General features: G+C 41.1%; 1 protein-coding gene across 1 annotated transcript; it reads left to right on the plus strand.

Annotated features, from left to right (window-relative positions):
- The first annotated feature begins 3,976 nt into the window (after positions 1 to 3,976).
- Positions 3,977 to 5,907, plus strand: LOC140906578 (uncharacterized). Its single transcript, XM_073330790.1, has 2 exons — positions 3,977 to 4,778; positions 5,366 to 5,907. Exons 1-2 carry the CDS (start codon positions 4,196 to 4,198, stop codon positions 5,905 to 5,907), a joined length of 1,125 nt encoding a protein of 374 aa, XP_073186891.1. The 5' UTR covers positions 3,977 to 4,195.
- The last annotated feature ends 13,390 nt before the right edge of the window (positions 5,908 to 19,297 follow it).

A 19,297-nucleotide genomic window follows, 5' to 3' on the forward strand; every position in this document is an offset into this window, starting at 1 on the left:
TTTCATTCTCTTCCCTTCCTATCAGGGCGTGGGGGGACAGAGAGAGAGGAAACAAGAATCATCCTCAAATTCCTCAGCTCAGAACCTTTCCCTCCTCAGAGCCCCATTGTCAAAGATTTCTGCCACTCTCTCCTCCCATCCATCAACCTCCTCAGACCGGGAATAGGGCTTCTGGAGCCCAAGATTCTAAAAAGAGTGGCCGGTCTACTGCCATGGAACCTTCTGATTCCAGTGTTTCCTCTCTTCTACTGTTAAAGGGTCATTGCAGGTACTGGCCCTAGTGTCATGGCCAAACTCCAACTCATATGGTTCCGTTCTTACTCCCTAAGTTTTAATCTGAAAAGTATTCTTATGCATTTCCTGTCAAACTGTTATAGTTACTACATTCCAGCCAAAGGATAGCTGCTGACTACGTTACAGTGATAGATGAAGTGATTCCATAGATGCTTTATCTTACCTACCTCACAAAGTTGTTTTGAGAATTAGCTAACTAATGACAGGTTTCAGAGTAGCAGCCGTGTTAGTCTGTATTCGCAAAAAGAAAAGGAGGACTTGTGGCACCTTAGAGACTAACCAATTTATTTGAGCATAAGCTTTCGTGAGCTCACGAAAGCTTATGCTCAAATAAATTGCTTAGTCTCTAAGGTGCCACAAGTCCTCCTTTTCTTTTAGCTAACTATTGTTTGTTAAGTGTTTGGTAAGGCAGACTGCATCACATTCACTGGGACACAGTTGCCTTCAGGTGAGTTCCAGTAGTTCATATCATTGCATTATATTTGTCCATGCAACCTGTGGTTTTCCTTAACTCTCACTTTTATTATTTGGACAGTATTGTAAATCTGACATCTTGGCTTGTTTTTTGGAGGTATATGGCAAGAGACCAAAACAGCTTCAGATTTGATTTACAAAACAAGTTTTATCTGGACCATAAACTGCCCCAATGCAAAGCCAATATGAGATTCTCTCTGGAAACATGGCTACATAAAGTTTATTACACAGTAGTGGAAGAAGAGACTACAGGGTCTCTTCTTCCATTGATATATGAGAGATTTTATATACTACATAAGTCCAATTAGTAAGGTTGTGTTACCTGCATACATTTGGTCTAGTTATTACATAGTCCTGCCTTGAGAGCAGGGGACTGGACTAGATGACCTCTCAAGGTCCCTTCCAATCCTACACTTCTATGATTCTATGTAAATGTATCCAGGTCTATCTGGAGATTTTGTGAGGCTCTTTCATAAACAAACCTTCGGAGTTTCATTTGGCTCCCTCTCCACCCTCGAGGACACCTTAGGCATGTCTGTGACACCAAATATGCACCAAATCTTGCAAGAATTCAACATGGACTCAAGCTAAGTACAAAAAATTGGTGGTGCACACTCTGGAGCTATTTGGCTTCACGAATACTCGGAGGATGGTGGTAGAGGGTCTTTTCTTTTTGTGTATGCAGAAAACTAAATTTGAGATTAAGTATTTGTTGTCATAGTATTTTAATTATATTTAGGGCTGTTGATTAATCGCAGTTAACTCACGCAATTAAAAACAATTAACTGCGACTAAAAAAATTAATCACGATTAATCACACTGTTAAACAATAGAATACCAATTGACATTTATTAAATATTTTGGGATATTTTTCTACACTTTCAAATATATTGATTTCTATTACAACACAGAATACAAAGTGCACAGTGCTCACTTTATATTATTTTTATTACAAATATTTGAACTGTAAAATTATAAGATAAATAGTATTTTTCAATTCACCTCATACACGTACTGCAGTGCAATCTCTTTATTGTGAAAGTGTAACTTACAAATATAGATTTTTTTGTTACATAATTGCACTCAAAAACAAAACAATGTAAAACTTTAGAGCCTACACGTCCACTCAGTCCTACTTTTTGTTCAGCCAATTCCTAAGACAAACACATTTGTTTGCATTTACAGGAGCTACTGCTGACTGCTTCTTATTTACAATGTTCCCTGAAAGTGAGAACAGGCATTTTCATGGCACTTTTGTAGCTGGCGTTGCAAGCTATTTATGTGACAGATGTGCAAAATATTCATATGTCCCTTCATGCTTCGGCATGATGCTTGTTAAAAAAAATGCATTAATTACATTTGTGACTGAACTCCTTAAGGAGAATTCTCTGTCTCCTTTTCCGTTTTACCCGCATTCTGCCTTATATTTCATGTTATAGCAGTCATGGATGATGACCCAGCACATGTTCGTTTTAAGAACACTTTCACAGCAGATTTGACAAAATGCAAAGAAGATATCAATGTGAGATTTCTAAGGATATATACAGCACTTGACCCAAGGTTTAAGAATCTGAAATGTCTTCCAAAATCTGAGAGGGACGAGGTGTGGAGCATGCTTTCAGAAGTCTTAAAAGAGCAACACTCTGATGCGGAAACTACAGAACCAGAACTACCAAACAAGAAAATCAACCGTCTGCTGGTGGCATCTGACTCAGATGATGAACATGAACATGCGTTGGCCTGCTCTGCTTTGGATTGTTATTGAGCAGAACCCGTCATCAGCATGGATGTGTGTCTTCTGGAATGGAGGTTGAAGCATGAAGAGACATGAATTTTTAGCGCATCTGGCATGTAAATATCTTGCGACACTAGCTACAACAATGTCATGCCAATGCCTGTTCTCACTTTCAGGTGACATTGTAAACAAGACGCAGACAGCATTATCTTCTGTAAATTGTAACCAAACTTGTTTTCTGAGTGATTGACTGAAGTAGGACTGAGTGGACTTATAGGTTCTAAAGTTTTACATTGTTTTATTTTTGAATGCAGTTATTTTTTGTACATAATTCTACATTTGTAAGTTCAACTTTCATGGTAAAGAGATTGCACTACAGTACTTGTATTAGGTGAATTGAAATATACTATTTTGTTTTTTACAATGCAAATATTTGTAATAAAAATAAAGTGAGCACTGTACATTTTGTATTCTGTGTTGTAACTGAAATTAATAAATTTGAAAATGTAGAAAACATCCAAAAATATTTAAATAAATGGTATTCTATTATTGTTTAACAGTGCAATTAATCAAGCGATTAATCGCGATTAATTTTTTTAATCGCTTGACAGCCCTAATTATGTTCCTTATCACAAAGAAAACAGAACAGCAGATGAAATAATGCACGTAAAAGCAGGGACAAAGGAAAGATGTCCTCCCTAAGGCTGTTTTAAATCAGTTTGTGGGATGCAGTGATTACCAAGAAGTTCTGCAACATATGATGAAACATGAATCAGAAGTCATCTGTGTACACATTCCTTTGAACTTCATTCACTGGACACAGAAATTCTGCTCACCCTAGGGCACATAAAGCAGCTACATAACTGTAATAATATCCTTTCTGAATTACAGAATGTGTGTATTTCCCATCATTAGTGGTAACTATTAAATACTGAAAAATCACAAAGCACCCACTTGGATATATATATCTATGGTTTTATACTGCCACCCATCACCATAGTACTTGAGCATCTTCCACATACAATCAATAGCAAAGTCCCTAATGGATTTCATGTAGTCTCTAACACTTCTCCCCTTTTAGAGTTAAAATCTCTACTTGGGGTATTTTTCAGGGTCATTAGGATAGGGTTATTTTTTACATATTTTTACAAATTACAGGTTTTTAATTACTTTATTTTAATTTTTCATATGAGTGTTCATATGAGTGTTCTTTTGGTAGACTGGTGTGTCACTTTCTAAAAGGAAAGGTTTCGCAGGGTTTCCCAAAGACACTTAAGTTCTGGTTTCTCTTAATCTCCCCTGGAAATTTGTTCCATACCCAGATCCCCTTGACTGAGCCCTGGTCTACACTAGGACTTTAGGTCGAATTTAGCAACGTTAAATCGATTTAAGCCTGCACCCGTCCACACAGTAAAGCCCTTTATTTCAACTTAAAGGGCTCTTAAAATCGATTTCCTTACTCCACCCCTGACAAGTGGATTAGCGCTTAAATCGATGTTCCCAGCTCGAATTTGGGGTACTGTGGACACAATTCGATGGTATTGGCCTCCGGGAGCTATCCCAGAGTGCTCCATTCTGACCGCTCTGGACAGCACTCTCAACTCAGATGCACTGGCCAGGTAGACAGGAAAAGAACCGCAAACTTTTGAATCTCATTTCCTGTTTGGCCAGCGTGGCAAGCTGCAGGTGACCATGCAGAGCTCATCAGCACAGGTGACCATGATGGAGTCCCAGAATCGCAAAAGAGCTCCAGCATGGACCGAACGGGAGGTACGGGATCTGATCGCTGTTTGGGGAGAGGAATCCGTGCTATCAGAACTCCGTTCCAGTTTTCGAAATGCCAAAACCTTTGTGAAAATCTCCCAGGGCATGAAGGACAGAGGCCATAACAGGGACCCGAAGCAGTGCCGCGTGAAACTGAAGGAGCTGAGGCAAGCCTACCAGAAAACCAGAGAGGCGAACAGCCGCTCTGGGTCAGAGCCCCAAACATGCCGCTTCTATGATGAGCTGCATGCCATTTTAGGGGGTTCAGCCACCACTACCCCAGCCGTGTTGTTTGACTCCTTCAATGGAGATGGAGGCAATACGGAAGCAGGTTTTGGGGACGAAGAAGATGATGATGAGGAGGAGGTTGTAGATAGCTCACAGCAAGCAAGCGGAGAAACCGGTTTTCCCGACAGCCAGGAACTGTTTCTCACCCTAGACCTGGAGCCAGTACCCCCCGAACCCACCCAAGGCTGCCTCCTGGACCCAGCAGGCGGAGAAGGGACCTCTGGTGAGTGTACCTTTTAAAATGCTATACATGGTTTAAAAGCAAGCATGTGAAAGGATTACTTTGCCCTGGCATTTGCGGTTCTCCTAGATGTAGTCCTAAAGCCTTTGCAAAAGGTTTCTGGGGAGGGCAGCCTTATTTCGTCCTTCATGGTAGGACACTTTATCACTCCAGGCCAGTAACACATACTCGGGAATCACTGTAGAACAAAGCATTGCAGTGTATGTTTGCTGGCATTCAACCAAAATCCGTTCTTTCTCTCTCTGTGTTATCCTCAGGAGAGTGAGATATAATTCATGGTCACCTGGTTGAAATAGGGTGCTTTTCTTCAGGGACACTCAGTATAGCCCATTCCTGCTGGGCTGTTTGCCTGTGGCTGAACAGAAATGTTCCCCGCTGTTAGCCACAGGGAGGGGGGAAGGTTGAGGGGGTAGTCACGCGGTGGGAGGAGGCAAAATGCGACCTTGTAACGAAAGCACATGTGCTATGTATGTAATGTTAACAGCAAGGTTTACCCTGAAAGAGTGTAGCGACCGTTTTATAAAATGTGTCTTTTTAAATACCGCTGTCCCTTTTTTTTTCTCCACCAGCTGGATGTGTTTCAATGATCACAGGATCTTCTCCTTCCCAGAGGCTAGTGAAGCTTAGAAAGAAAAAAAAACGCACTCGAGATGAAATGTTCTCCGAGCTAATGCTGTCCTCCCACACTGACAGAGCACAGACGAATGCGTGGAGGCAAATAATGTCAGAGTGCAGGAAAGCACAAAATGACCGGGAGGAGAGGTGGAGGGCTGAAGAGAGTAAGTGGCGGGCTGAAGAGAGTAAGTGGCAGGCTGAAGAGAGGGCTGAAGCTCAAATGTGGCGGCAGCGTGATGAGAGGAGGCAGGATTCAATGCTGAGGCTGCTGCAGGACCAAACCAGAATGCTCCAGTGTATGGTTGAGCTGCAGCAAAGGCAGCTGGAGCACAGACTGCCACTGCTGCCCCTCTGTAACCAACCGCCCTCCTCCCCAAGTTCCATAGCCTCCACACCCAGACGCCCAAGAACGCGGTGGGGGGGCCTCCGGCCAACCAGCCACTCCACAACAGAGGATTGCCCAAAAAAAAGAAGGCTGTCATTCAATAAATTTTAAAGTTGTAAACTTTTAAAGTGCTGTGCTTAAAGTGCTGTGTGGCATTTTCCTTCCCTCCTCCACCACCCCTCCTGGGATACCTTGGTAGTCATCTCCCTATTTGTGTGATGAATGAATAACGAATGCATGACTGTGAAGCAGCAATGACTTTATTGCCTCTGCAAGCGGTGATTGAAGGGAGGAGGGGCGGGTGGTTAGCTTACAGGGAAGTAGAGTGAACCAAGGGGCGGGGGGTTTCATCAAGGAGAAACAAACAGAACTTTCACACTGTAGCCTGGCCAGTCATGAAACTGGTTTTCAAAGCTTCTCTGATGCGTACCGCGCCCTCCTGAGCTCTTCTAACCGCCCTGGTGTCTGGCTGCGCGTAACCAGCAGCTAGGCGATTTGCCTCAATCTCCCACCCCGCCATAAACGTCTCCCCCTTACTCTCACAGATATTGTGGAGCACACAGCAAGCAGTAATAACAGTGGGAATATTGGTTTCGCTGAGGTCTAAGCGAGTCAGTAAACTGCGCCAGCGCGCCTTTAAACGTCCAAATGCACATTCTACCACCATTCTGCACTTGCTCAGCCTGTAGTTGAACAGCTCCTGACCACTGTCCAGGCTGCCTGTGTACGGCTTCATGAGCCATGGCATTAAGGGGTAGGCTGGTTCCCCAAGGATACATATAGGCATTTCAACATCCCCAACTGTTATTTTCTGGTCTGGGAAGAAAGTCCCTTCCTGCAGCTTTTGAAACAGACCAGAGTTCCTGAAGATGCGAGCGTCATGCACCTTTCCCGGCCATCCCACGTTGATGTTGGTGAAACGTCCCTTGTGATCCACCAGAGCTTGCAGCACTATCAAAAAGTACCCCTTGCGGTTTATGTACTCGGCGGCTTGGTGCTCCGGTGCCAAGATAGGGATATGGGTTCCGTCTATAGCCCCACCACAGTTAGGGAATCCCATTGCAGCAAAGCCATCCACTATGACCTGCACATTTCCCAGGGTCACTACCCTTGATATCAGCAGATCTTTGATTGCGTGAGCTACTTGCATCACAGCAGCCCCCACAGTAGATTTGCCCACTCCAAATTGATTCCCAACTGACCGGTAGCTGTCTGGCATTGCAAGCTTCCACAGGGCTATCGCCACTCGCTTCTCAACTGTGAGGGCTGCTCTCATCCTGGTATTCATGCGCTTCAGGGCAGGGGAAAGCAAGTCACAAAGTTCCATGAAAGTGCCCTTACGCATGCGAAAGTTTCGCAGCCACTGGGAATCGTCCCAGACCTGCAACACTATGCGGTCCCACCAGTCTGTGCTTGTTTCCCGAGCCCAGAATCGGCGTTCCACAGCATGAACCTGCCCCATTAGCACCATGATGCATGCATTGGCAGGGCCCATGCTTTCAGAGAAATCTGTGTCCATGTCCTGATCACTCACGGGACCGCGCTGACGTCGCCTCCTCGCCCGGTATCGCGTTGCCATGTTCTGGTGCTGCATATACTGCTGGATAATGCGTGTGGTGGTTGATGTGCTCCTAATTGCCAAAATGAGCTCAGCGGCCTCCATGCTTGCCTTGGTATGGCGTCCGCACAGAAAGAAGGAGCGGAACGATTGTCTGCCGTTGCTCTGACGGAGGGAGGGGCGACTGACGACACGGCTTACAGGGTTGGCTTCAGGGAGCTAAAATCAACAAAGGGTGTGCCTGTACATCAAGGAGTATTTCAGGCAGGACTGCACGTAGGGTTCCAATAAGAAATGGTGCACCAAAGTTATCATTGTTATTGGAACAAGGAGGTTAGCCTGGCCTCTGATTGATACATGGCTAGATTAACCTCGCTGCGCCTTCTCTGTGACTGACTGCAGTGTGATCTAGACAGGGGAGGAGGAAAATGAGTACAAAACAAATCTGGTCTATTTCTTGTTCTGACCCACTCCATCTATCCTTTACATCTTTGGCTGGCAGCAGACAAAAAAGGCGCGAAATGATTGTCTGCCCTTGCTTTCACGGGGGGAGGGAGGGTGGGAACGGGGTCCTGACGATATGTACCCAGAACCACCCGCGACAATGTTTTAGCCCCATCAGGCATTGGGATATCAACCCAGAATTCCAATGGGCAGCGGAGACTGCGGGAACTGTGGGATAGCTACCCACAGTGCAACGCTCCAGAAGTCGACTCTTGCCTCGGTACTGTGGAAGCGCTCCGCCGAGTTAATGCACTTAATGCACTTAGAGCATTTTCTGTGGGGACACACACACTCGAATATATAAAACCGATTTCAAAAAAACCGACTTCTATAAATTCGACCTAATTTCGTAGTGTAGACATACCCTGAGAATGTTTTGTCCACAGCTCTCAAGCGCTTGTTCTGGGTTTTGTCATCTGCACTGTCCTACAGGAGCACAACTATCTCTGGTGATTACCTTAATAAATGCTTACCTTTTATTTAAACACAGCAAAATCATTCCAAGGAATTAGAGATAAATCCAAACAGTCTCCTGCTGGCTTCTAGAAGCCTCCTTCTTTAAGTAGTTTTAAACACAAACCAGATTTAATTAGAATAACTGCAGAATACCATAAATTGTAACTTTTGAGTGTTGTTCTCAATAGGAACAGTGGTGCTCACATGGACCCCAGCTTAGTCTATATCTACACAGCCAATAGCTAATTAGCCCCACAGTTAGATGCCATACTGACAGATGCTTTAGAAAAAACAAAGACCAATAGACAGATACTGGATTAAAATATTATGCAAAACATATATAAACAGTATTATGAGGCTAGTTCCCAATAAATATTAAGAAACAAACACAAAGAATGTAACCTTTTCAGAGGTTAAGAGAAAAACCAATTTTTACCATACATAATATAAGGATGCTAGCCCATTAAAGAAAAAGAATCGGTGAGCTTTTCTCTGATGGGTCTTTTCCATCGCTAGCAATTTCCAGAGGTAAATGGAATGATTACCTCTGTGTATGGTTCATTTTGTCTGTCTCTCTCTTTTCCCTGGAGAGGATTCTGATGCATAATGCTTCTTCCCCATCACTGACCCTTTAGTTTTCATGGTTCTTTTACTGTATTTCAGATGCACTTTTCAATGGCTAAATCACTAGATGAAATACTATAGGGAACAGACCTTTATTGGTAGGGGATGCTCTAGATGAATTAATACGATTTTTCTATCTCTAACTTCTGTGATTTACTTGGCTCTTTTAATTGCTTCTGCTTTTCTAGCTGAATGAGAATTTATTTAATGGGAATTCCTTCAACTTCTGTGAAAGGAAAGGAGCAACAATTTTCAAATGGACAAATAATAATAATTAAAGTATTGATTTTTTCATCAACATTTAAGCTTCATATCCTTACAAACTCCCTCACCTTCTCTTTCCCCTACCACCAAGCCTGACATTTCGCATTTAAAATATTAAAGAACCCTTTATCGAAATGGTTATCATTATTTTGCATTTACCAAAATCCCTAGTTTTAGTAAACAAAAGATTTTGCTACAAGTTTCAAGAACACTTTCAATAAAATTTTAATTAAAAATTTCATGAAGAACTTTGAAAAAATTAAATATGGATCTACTATGAACCCTGTGAAATGGAAACATCTTCCAAAAAACACCACCCCGCCCCCAAAAAAACAACAAAAAACCAGCTAGTGCTAGACTCTACCAGTCTGGGCTACACCTCAATAATTAGTGCCTGATTTCGCAAATACTTACTTTCAGGCCTAGTACTTATAGCTGTTCCAGCTGAAGTACTAAGTGTTTATAGTTCAAGACTGATGTCTGGTAGTAAGTGTTTGCAGGACCAGGGCTTAGAACTGAAAGGCTTTCATATCCCGTAACCAGTCACCTGAATCTTATTTGATCTTTCCACTTTTTGTTATGATTTTCAGTAAGGGTTTCCACCTAATTTTTCTCTTTGTTCTGTATTTTCTGCATATTGTGTTGATTTTTTTTTAAAAGAAAAGAAATCCCAAGTGCAAAGCTGGCTCTGGTTACAAGCCTTTTGAAATGGAAAATGGGTATTGATTGAACATTACTCACATCAATAAGTACAATTAATCTCATCAGAAACTCATTTACCAGATCTCTAGGAGAACTTTTTCAAAGATGAATTTTTAATTAATTTTAGATAGGAGTTTCACAATTACATAACGTGCATATTTATTTTAGTATCTGAAGATACTTGGTTCATAATATTTTGAGTTTGCTGAATACAGAATGAGTGATTTTAAATTTAGTTCTGGTTTAGTTTGGCAATATCTGCTAAGTTTACTTTACCTTAGAATTATGATCAGGGAAAAACTTGTGGCATAAATCCCAAGAACAATTTTTTATAAGCAGAAAATATTTTCAACTGCATTGCAAATGTGAAATGTAAAGAAAATGCTGGAAAATGACATGTAAAAATATGTTTTGTGTTTACGTAAAGTAGTGTAACCTAACTTGGAGAAGGAAAACACTCAGGAGGATTTCATACTGTCCTTCCACCCTTGAACCAGCTCATGTTTGTTGGATCAATGCCCAGCACTAGCGAGATGCTTCAATAAGTTCCAGCAAAGTTCAAGCTGAAGTATATGTTGTTACTGTGGGCCTGATGCTACAAATAGCAAAACACATGTTTGTAGGTGAGCACCCTACACTCCCACGGGTGAAGTGAATCCTCATTTCAATGGGAGTTGCAGGGACAAAGTGGCATTACTATAGCCCTAATTCAACAAGGCACTTAAACACATGCTTAACTTTTAACACATTCTTTAGTCCCATTGAAATCAATGGAACCAAAGAACATGCTTATATTTACGCACATGCTTAAGTACTTTGTTGAATCGGGCCTCTGAGTCTACTGCCTTGATTCTATCCTCACTTACATCTCTTATCTCCTTTCTTGCTACTCTCTCTCTTTCTCATTCCCTATAGTCTTTTCCATTCTTGACTGTACCCTCTTTTCCTTTCCCCCCTCCCTTAGCTTTTCACCTGCTTTCATGCTATTCCTCTGCAGTCTCCCACTTCTTGTGCACCAAGAGTGCCTCACACCTCCAAAACCCATTTGTTACATATACCTTTGCAACATTGATTCCTTTCCTCTCCCCATCCTGGATCATATCTTCACCCTATTCTTGCCCTTGAATTGTTATCTCACACATTGTATTAGTCTGAATTTGCCTCTGATCTGACAAACGCTTATTCCCGTGTGAAGTCCCATTGACTCCAATAGAACTACACATAGGAATATTTGAAGTATTCAAGATTTTAGCTAATAATCTCTCCAGGACAGGGACCACTTTAATTTTTTTTTAACATGCTTGTAAAGTGCTGATCACATTTGCCAATGTTATAGAAATAATCAACAGAACTGGTTCTATGTGCTTGATTTTTATTTAACTTAAGTGCTTAATATTATCAGCCTTTGTTTCCAAAATTTGAAAAAAAACCCTGTAAATACATCAAGGACATATGACCAGTTATGCCAAGCTGTGTGATTTGAGTGTAATGCTTGTTTATAGATTTAACAAGAAGTCAGAGATGAAGGTGCAAACTTGAGGTGAAATAGGGTTTGAGAATCCAAAAACCTGGCAATTTGCTGCATAAAATACAGTACCTAAAATCTAAGATCCAATAGACACAACTCGAAATATAATTTTGTATTTGATAAATATATATGTTCTCTAAAGATATCAGTTTTTGCACATTAGGTAAGGAATCTCAGTAGCAAAGAAGTTCCACTCTACAAAAGATTATGTTTTGTCTGCCCTTAAATTGTGAATCAGACCATGAAAAATAATGGTATCAACATTGTCTGTTCCAGATAAAGAGCTTGGTCAGGAGCCTAAATGTTTTTTGTGGTTGAATGCAATCCTATCATAGCAATGATCAGAGCTAAGTTGCAAGCAAATCACTTAAATGGAAGGCAAAAAGGTTTTTCAGCGAAGAGAGAAAATCAATATGTGAACATAAAATCAAGGAACACCAGCTCACTGATAGAAACTGTAAGCATCTTTTGCACAGGTCTAAATAATGCACAATTGCTGAATGGTACTCACAGCTTGATGGCTATTTGGAACTGAAATAGCAGGAATTGTAGGTGAAAATTGCATGGGTCCTTATAATTTAATACAGTCTTTAATTGATGGGAATTGGAATTAAAGAAGGAAAATAGACTGACAAAAATCACATATTTTAGAAGAAATGTTGTGCTATGTGAATAATTCTGTATATAAAAATGAAAGAATATGGTAAAATTTACTGACAATTAGAGAACTAACTGGACTGTTCTTCATAAACGCCTAGCTGCATACTTTAGGTCAAACTGTGCCAGCATCCCTCTCCGGAGTGCAGTGTTGCCCATGTTCATGATTTTATCATGAATCTCATGATATATGTCCCCAGCTGCTGGAGACAAGTGATTGAGTGAGAATCTCACCTTTCATTAAAAACAAACAAAAACCAAAACAAACCTAAGTTTCTAGCCCTCACAGTTGTGGAAAGAAGCTTGAAAGTATGACCTGAGTGCACCTGAATGTTTGAAAACCCCAAAGGTAAACAAAAAGATCCAAAATTCATTATTTTTTTAAATCACATGATTTTTAAGCCAGTCTCATGATTACGAAGAGCCTGACTCATGAGGGCTTGTTATTGGCAGTACTGGGAGTGCTCTACGTCTTGGGGATGGGTTATACAGAGCTGGATCATTGAGCAGAGGAGATCGGAGGTAGCCATAGTAGGGTAGTCAGGTGCCTGGTTTCCGACTGGAAAGTTCAGTCGAAAAGGGGACCTGACAATGTCCGACTGGACACCCACAGTCCGGTTTCTGCGGGCTGGGGAGGCGCCAGGTCATCATCCGCACAAGCCCCAACTCAGGTGGGGCTGCCCCCTACCTGCATCGGGTGGCCGCAGCTCCCAGCCCAGGCTCCACAGGTGAGTCCCTCCTGACCCAGGAGGGGTGTTGGGAGGGGAAAAGCCATGATTGACAAGGGGGAGAGGAAAAGAGGAGTGGATGGGAGGCAAGGCCTCGGGGGGACAAGGTGGTGGGGTGGGGACTAGGGGAAGAGGTGGGGAAGGGGCAGGGCTTTGGAGGAATAGGCGGGGCAGGGGTGGAAACTCAAGGGGAAGAGGCGGGGCAGGGGAGGTTACGGCACTCCTACTGGAATGTCCGATTTTTAAATATTACCAAACTGGCAACCCTAATCCAGAGCCTCTGCAGGGCAGGCACCAACAAAGCAATTAGAGAGCAGTGGGGCAATTCACCATATAGCAGCTCTTCTGACACTTGCTGGGGCATTCCTTCATCACCTGCTGTCAGGTGCTAACATGGTTAGGCACACTGAATCCCATTATACAAGCACACTAGGAGAGAACAGGATCTACACCATGCCCCTGAGCTGGCTGTCCACAGCCTTTTGGGGCTGAAGAGTGCTGTTCAATATGTTAGGGTATGTCTACACTGCATTCAGAAGTGTGAGTGTAGCACGTGTAGACATACCTGATCTAGCTTTGATCTAGCTAGCTTGAATAAAAATAGTAGGGATGTCAAGCGATTAAAAAAAAATCATGATTAATTGCGTGATTAAAAAAATTAATCATAATTAATTGCACTGTTAAACAATAATAGAGTACCATTTATTTAAATATTTTGGATGTTTTCTACATTTTCAAATATATTGATTTCAATTACAATACAAAATACAAAGCGCTCGCTTTACATTTATTTTTGATTACAAGTATTTGCACTGTAAAAAACCAAAAGAAATAGTATTTTTCAATTCACCTAATACAAGTACTGTAATGCAATCTCTTTGTTATGAAAGTTGAACTTACAAATGTAGAATTATGTACAAAAAAACTGCATTCAAAAATAAAACAATGTAAAATTTTAGAGCCTGCAAGTCCCTTAGTCCTACTTCTCGCTCAGCCAATCACTCAGACAAACAAATTTGTTTACATTTCCAGAAGTAATGCTGCCTGCTTCTTGTTTATGTCACCTGAAAGTAAGAACAGGAGTTCTCATGGCACTACTGTAGCTGGCATCGCAAGATATTTATGTTCCTGATGCACTAAAGATTCATATGTCCCTTCATGTTTCAACCACCCATTCCAGGGAACATGCGTCCATGCTGACGAATGGTTCTGCTCAATAATAATCCAAAGCAAGTGGACCGATGCATGTTCATTTTCATTATCTGGATCAGATGCCAGCAGAAGGCTGATTTTCTTTTTTGGTGGTTTGGGTTCAGTAGTTTCCGCATCAGAGTGTTGCTCTTTTAAGACTTCTGAAAGAATTCTCCACACCTCGTCCCTCGCAGATTTTGGAAGGCACTTCAGATTCTTAAACCTTGGGTCAAGTGCTGTAGCTATCTTTAGAAATCCCACATTGGTACCTTTGTGTTTTGTGAAATCTGCAAAGAAGGTGTTCTTAAAATGAACATGTGGTGGGTCATCATCCGAGAAAGCTATAACATGAAATATTATGTCAGAATGTGGATAAAACAGAGCAGGGGACATACAATTCTCTCCCAAGAAGTTCAGTCACAAATTTAATTAATGCATTATTTTTTTAATGAATGTCTTCAGCATGGAAGCATGTCCTCTGAAATGGTGGCCAAAGCATGAATGGGGATACGAATGTTTAGCGTATCTGTTACATAAATACCTTGCAATGCCGGCTACAAAAGTGCCATGCAAATGTCTGTTCTCACTTTCTGGTGACATTGTAAATAAGAAGCAGGCAGCATTATCTCCTGGAAATGTAAACAAACTTGTTTGTCTTAGCGATTGGCTGAACAAAAAGTAGGACTGAGTGGACTTGTAGGCTCTGAAGTTTTACACTGTTTTGTTTTTGAGTGCAGTTATGTAACAAAACAAAAATCTACAATCTAGCATGGAGGATAGATCCATCGATGGCTATTAGCCAGAATGGACAGGGATGGTGTCCGTAGCCTCTGTTTGCCAGAAGCTGGGAATGGGCAACAGGGCAACAATCACTTCAGGATTACCTGTTCTGTTCATTCCCTCTGGGGCACCTGGCATTGGCCACTGTTGGAAGACAGGGTACTGGGCTAGATGGACCTTTGATCTGATTCAGTATGGCCGATATTAAGTTCTTATTTGTAAATTGCACTTTCATGACAAAGAGATTGCACTACAGTACTTGCATGAGGTGAATTGAAAAATGCTATTTCTTTTGTTTATCATTTTTACAGTGCAAATATTTGTAATAAAAATAATATACACTTTGATTTCAATTATAGTGTAGAAGTGAAAGTGTAGAAGAACATCCAAAATATTTAATAAATTTCAATTGGTATTCTATTGTTTAACAGTGCAATTAAAACTGAGATTAATCATAATTAATCTTTTTAATTGCAATTAATATTTTTGAGTTAATCACGTGAGTTAACTGCGATTAATCGACAGCCCTAAAAAACAGCAGTGAAGCCACAGCAGCACAAGCCGCAGCATTGGATCCCAGGTGGGCTTGTGCATCATCTACACGTGCTGCAGCCACGCCTCTGATTACACTGTACGCATACCCAACGTCAATCCCCACCAGTGCTCTGGGAGGCTAATGCAAGAATTATGTTGGGGTCCTGCATGGGTGTGTAGTAAAGGTGAAGAGACTTCTTGTGCCCTCTTCCATCCCCACCAGGGCTGACCATGTGGTTCCACACCCTTTCCATGCCAGCCTGCTTATCTTCAGGATTAGTCAGACCAGGGCAGAGCTCCCAGACCTACTTACATGCCCCTTCCTTCCCACATACAAAACTATCAAGATTTGACCGAAAGCGAATTACTCCACTGTTCCACTGCCAATAACTTATCTGTGTACTTCCCTGCATCAACTTTGAATCACAAACACAGCACTCAATGAAGAGAATTTTCCTTTCCTAACGCATTTACATTTTAAAAGATATCTTCACCTGTGTTCGCATAATTTATAGCCAGAAATAATAAAGAAAAGTAAACTGAAAAAAATCACTTTGTGAAATGTTCAGCGTTTTACCTTTTGATGTGTCAGGTACTGAAGAAAATTGGGGTTCAAGAAGTGAGTTCCCCATGTGTAAAAAGGTGATTTTTTTTCTTTGTTTTGACTATTTAGACTCTTTAGAGCTGAAACCATCTATCACTAAATGTTTGGATAGTCTTTAGCACTATATGTTTGTACAGTCTCTAGCACAATTGATTATATTATAATATAATATTATAAGAAATAATAAGTGATCTTTTTTGTTTGTTTCTAAAGTTTAGGAGCCAAATCTTAAAGCCCTTATCTGAGCAAAATGCATTCATTTCAAAAGGAGTTTGGTGGGAGTTAGGAATGCAAGGCATATCCCTAGAAGAGATAAAATGTGAATATATGCAAGATGTATGCTCAGCAGAGAAAGAAACGGTGCAATCAGCATGGGCTTTCCCAGAATGCTCGGTGTTTATAACAAGACAGCAAAATATGCTAACATAATCTGAAGGTAAACAGGAAAACTCTCCAGTTTGCAGTCTAATCCAGTCCTATGATGCCGAGGTGTGGAGTCCAGCTAGATCTAGTCAAAGATAGGGACTTATTTGCAGAAAATTTGCCCCTGCTTTCCATTGACTAATTTTGAAAGTCCAGCCTTCCCAAAGTCATTATTTCCTCCTCTCTCTTAAAGCAGCCATTTCTGTAACTATAGCAATGGGAGAGGAAAGCTGAACTAGAGTTAACTCTTTGCTCACCAAGACCAGGTAGCACCCTTGCACCCTATCACATAAAATTCTCAAATTGTAACAATGAAAGGCAATAGGCAACAAAAGGAATTTTTACTCTGTCCTCCTGAGACACCAGGACCCACACTAATATGAAAAACCAACCAGTGTAGTGTTCCTCAAGGTATTTTTTTGTTTCGGTAACTGATTTATATTCATTAGTATAATATCTGTCCTAATAAAGGGCCAGATGTTCTCCTCTGTTATGCAGTGTGAAATGAAGTGAATGTATGGAAATTGCAAGGAAAGGGAGCATTTGAAACAGGAAGAGGGAAAGGATGGTGCTCTTTGCACATTGCCCCCTCCCATCTCCTAGCCCTATAGCCGTCGGTAATGGCCCCACTTGCAAAATTATATGCAATTGGGAAGATACAATCAGGTTGAAGGGGATGGAGCTAGTGAGAAACTGCTTTATGTGGCAGACTCCCAGGTGAATGGATCCTAAATTACATGGTAAATTGCGATGGCGGATTGGGAAACTCTCCCAATTGCCTTCAGGCGTTGACTGCACACAAACTTGCACTGGTTTAACTAACTAGGTTTAAAAACACACTTTTAGTTAAATTAGTGCATGTTTTGGGGTTCACAAAGCCTGAGTTTAATGAAATGCAAAAGAATAGGGGTCTATGTTTAGCAAAAAAAGCAAATGGCAGGAAAGTGTAAAAAGAACCTAGCGGGTGTCCTACTTTATCTCAAGCCTCCTTGTTATGTTGCATTTCAGTTGAGGGTGAAGGGATCCCTATGTTCCCCTTTTCTCACAGTGATGGAACTAATGTTTAGTCACTGAGATCCAGGTATTATTATAGCACTGAAGGTGCTTGGTTATTTTTCTTAATGCATATCAGTCCCTTTTAAATAACATAGTGTGACAGCCATCATCTTGTCCAATACCAAGGCCCTCCAGAGCTGAAAGCATAATTCTCTACAGCTAGGGCTAAAATGCCAAACTCACAAGCTGAGGTCTGTAAAAAACTCAGGACTTGTCCACATAGGGAAGCTGACCAGCAGAACTATAGCATTCTCATTATACCACTATAGCCACTGGTGTAATTCCACTTGTGGCTATTCGAGTCTGGAGTAAAAGTGACTTTTATTCCAGTATAATTAAAGTGTAATAAGTGACTGGAGGCATTTTATAAATGCCTATTCTAGGTCAGTGTAAAAACTGGGAGTTTGTAAAACGACTTATTTGGGAGTGGAGGCCAGCGTTATGGGCCTGGTTTTCAGAGATGCTAAGCACTTACTCCGAGTTCAGTTACAGTCCTGGCTCTCAGCTCTTCTGAGAATCAGGTCCTAAGCACCTAAGGATAGGGCCCATTTGAACTTTTTTTTTTGGGAGGTATTATGTGTACTCTTTTCACTGGCATCCATTGAAACAGGTGAGGTCTTAGGTGAGCAAGTCTCAAGTGTAGGGCTACAATTTTGTCATGGAAAATGTGATTTTGAATGAAATCAGGGAAATCTCGGAAATGGCCATATGAACACATTTGACTAGAGCCCCCCCAAACCGAGTGGCTTTGCAACCTGGCTCACGGGGTCGCAGCACCACTCAGGTTTGGCTCATTGTGATGCTAAACACCCTGTACCCTATTGTAATAATCTTTGTACAAAATATGCCTTGTGAAGTATCATTTGAAAACTAATAACTCATGGATCATTAATATGCTTGCATGATGTATGTATTCAGTGGGTAGTAAGAGTTATGAATGTATGCTGGAATTATAACTGGTGTGTGACGCATGGCCAGAAAGGGTTAAACATTCTGCAAAATAAATGATTCAAATTCAACCCTTAAAGACATATGGGGAGATAATGTTTGTGTTTTTGTGTATTTACATATATATGGGTAGTGGTCAACAATGTAATCAACAGTCCCTGTTTATGTTGTATTCTGATGATTCAGAGATCAAAAGAACATCCTAGCATTTAAATGAATTATAAACACGGGATGTCGCTGTATTCTTCTCTCTTTGAAATGTATAGCAAATCACCTGTGAATGGTGGAAAAACAGGCAATTGTCTTATGTTAATCTGTATGAACAATTAATGATGATGCTTAGGAAATGAGGACCTATTGTTCCCTAAAGGACTCCAACCTTTCAAAGAAGGCTTGAGATTGTATAAAAGATGTTTGGGTCCCAAACCTTTGTATCTCAGATCTGCTTAAGCTTCATCAGGGGGAGTTTGTGTCGCAAGATGAGATCCCAGTTAAGCTGGTACACACTGGACATTGGACTATAACCTACGGATTAAATTCTAAAAGAACTCTTTGCAACTACAAAGCTCACCATCTCTGCTATAAATCTGAAACTCAAGAATTAAACTCATGTCTGTATGTATATGGAGCTTTTAACCATACTCTCACTCTCTTTTCTTTTTAAATACATTTTAGTTTAGTTAATAAGAATTGGTTGTAAGCATGTTTTTGGGTAAAATCTGGAATATTCAATAACCTGGGAGGTAACATGTCTGATCCTTTGGGATTGGTAGAACCTTTTCTTTTACATGATGAAATAAGATTTTCAGAAATCTTCATCATATCTGACTTGGATACCTGCATGGAGGCCTGAGGCTGGGTTACTTTAAGGGAACTGTGTTGCTGGTTTCTGGGCAATCAGTGAGGTAATAAAGAAGCTGTTTTGTGCTGGCTTGGTAAATCTA

The sequence above is a fragment of the Lepidochelys kempii genome, chromosome 1, assembly GCF_965140265.1.
Source record: "Lepidochelys kempii isolate rLepKem1 chromosome 1, rLepKem1.hap2, whole genome shotgun sequence".
NCBI lineage: Eukaryota > Metazoa > Chordata > Testudines > Cheloniidae > Lepidochelys > Lepidochelys kempii.

Bases quoted from the DNA above. Each gene is read 5' to 3' on its own strand.
- LOC140906578 (XM_073330790.1), top strand. From the start codon at position 4,196: ATGCAGAGCTCATCAGCACAGGTGACCATGATGGAGTCCCAGAATCGC. The intron at 4,779-5,365 runs GTGAGTGTACCT...TTTCTCCACCAG, and splicing joins AGGCGGAGAAGGGACCTCTG to CTGGATGTGTTTCAATGATC.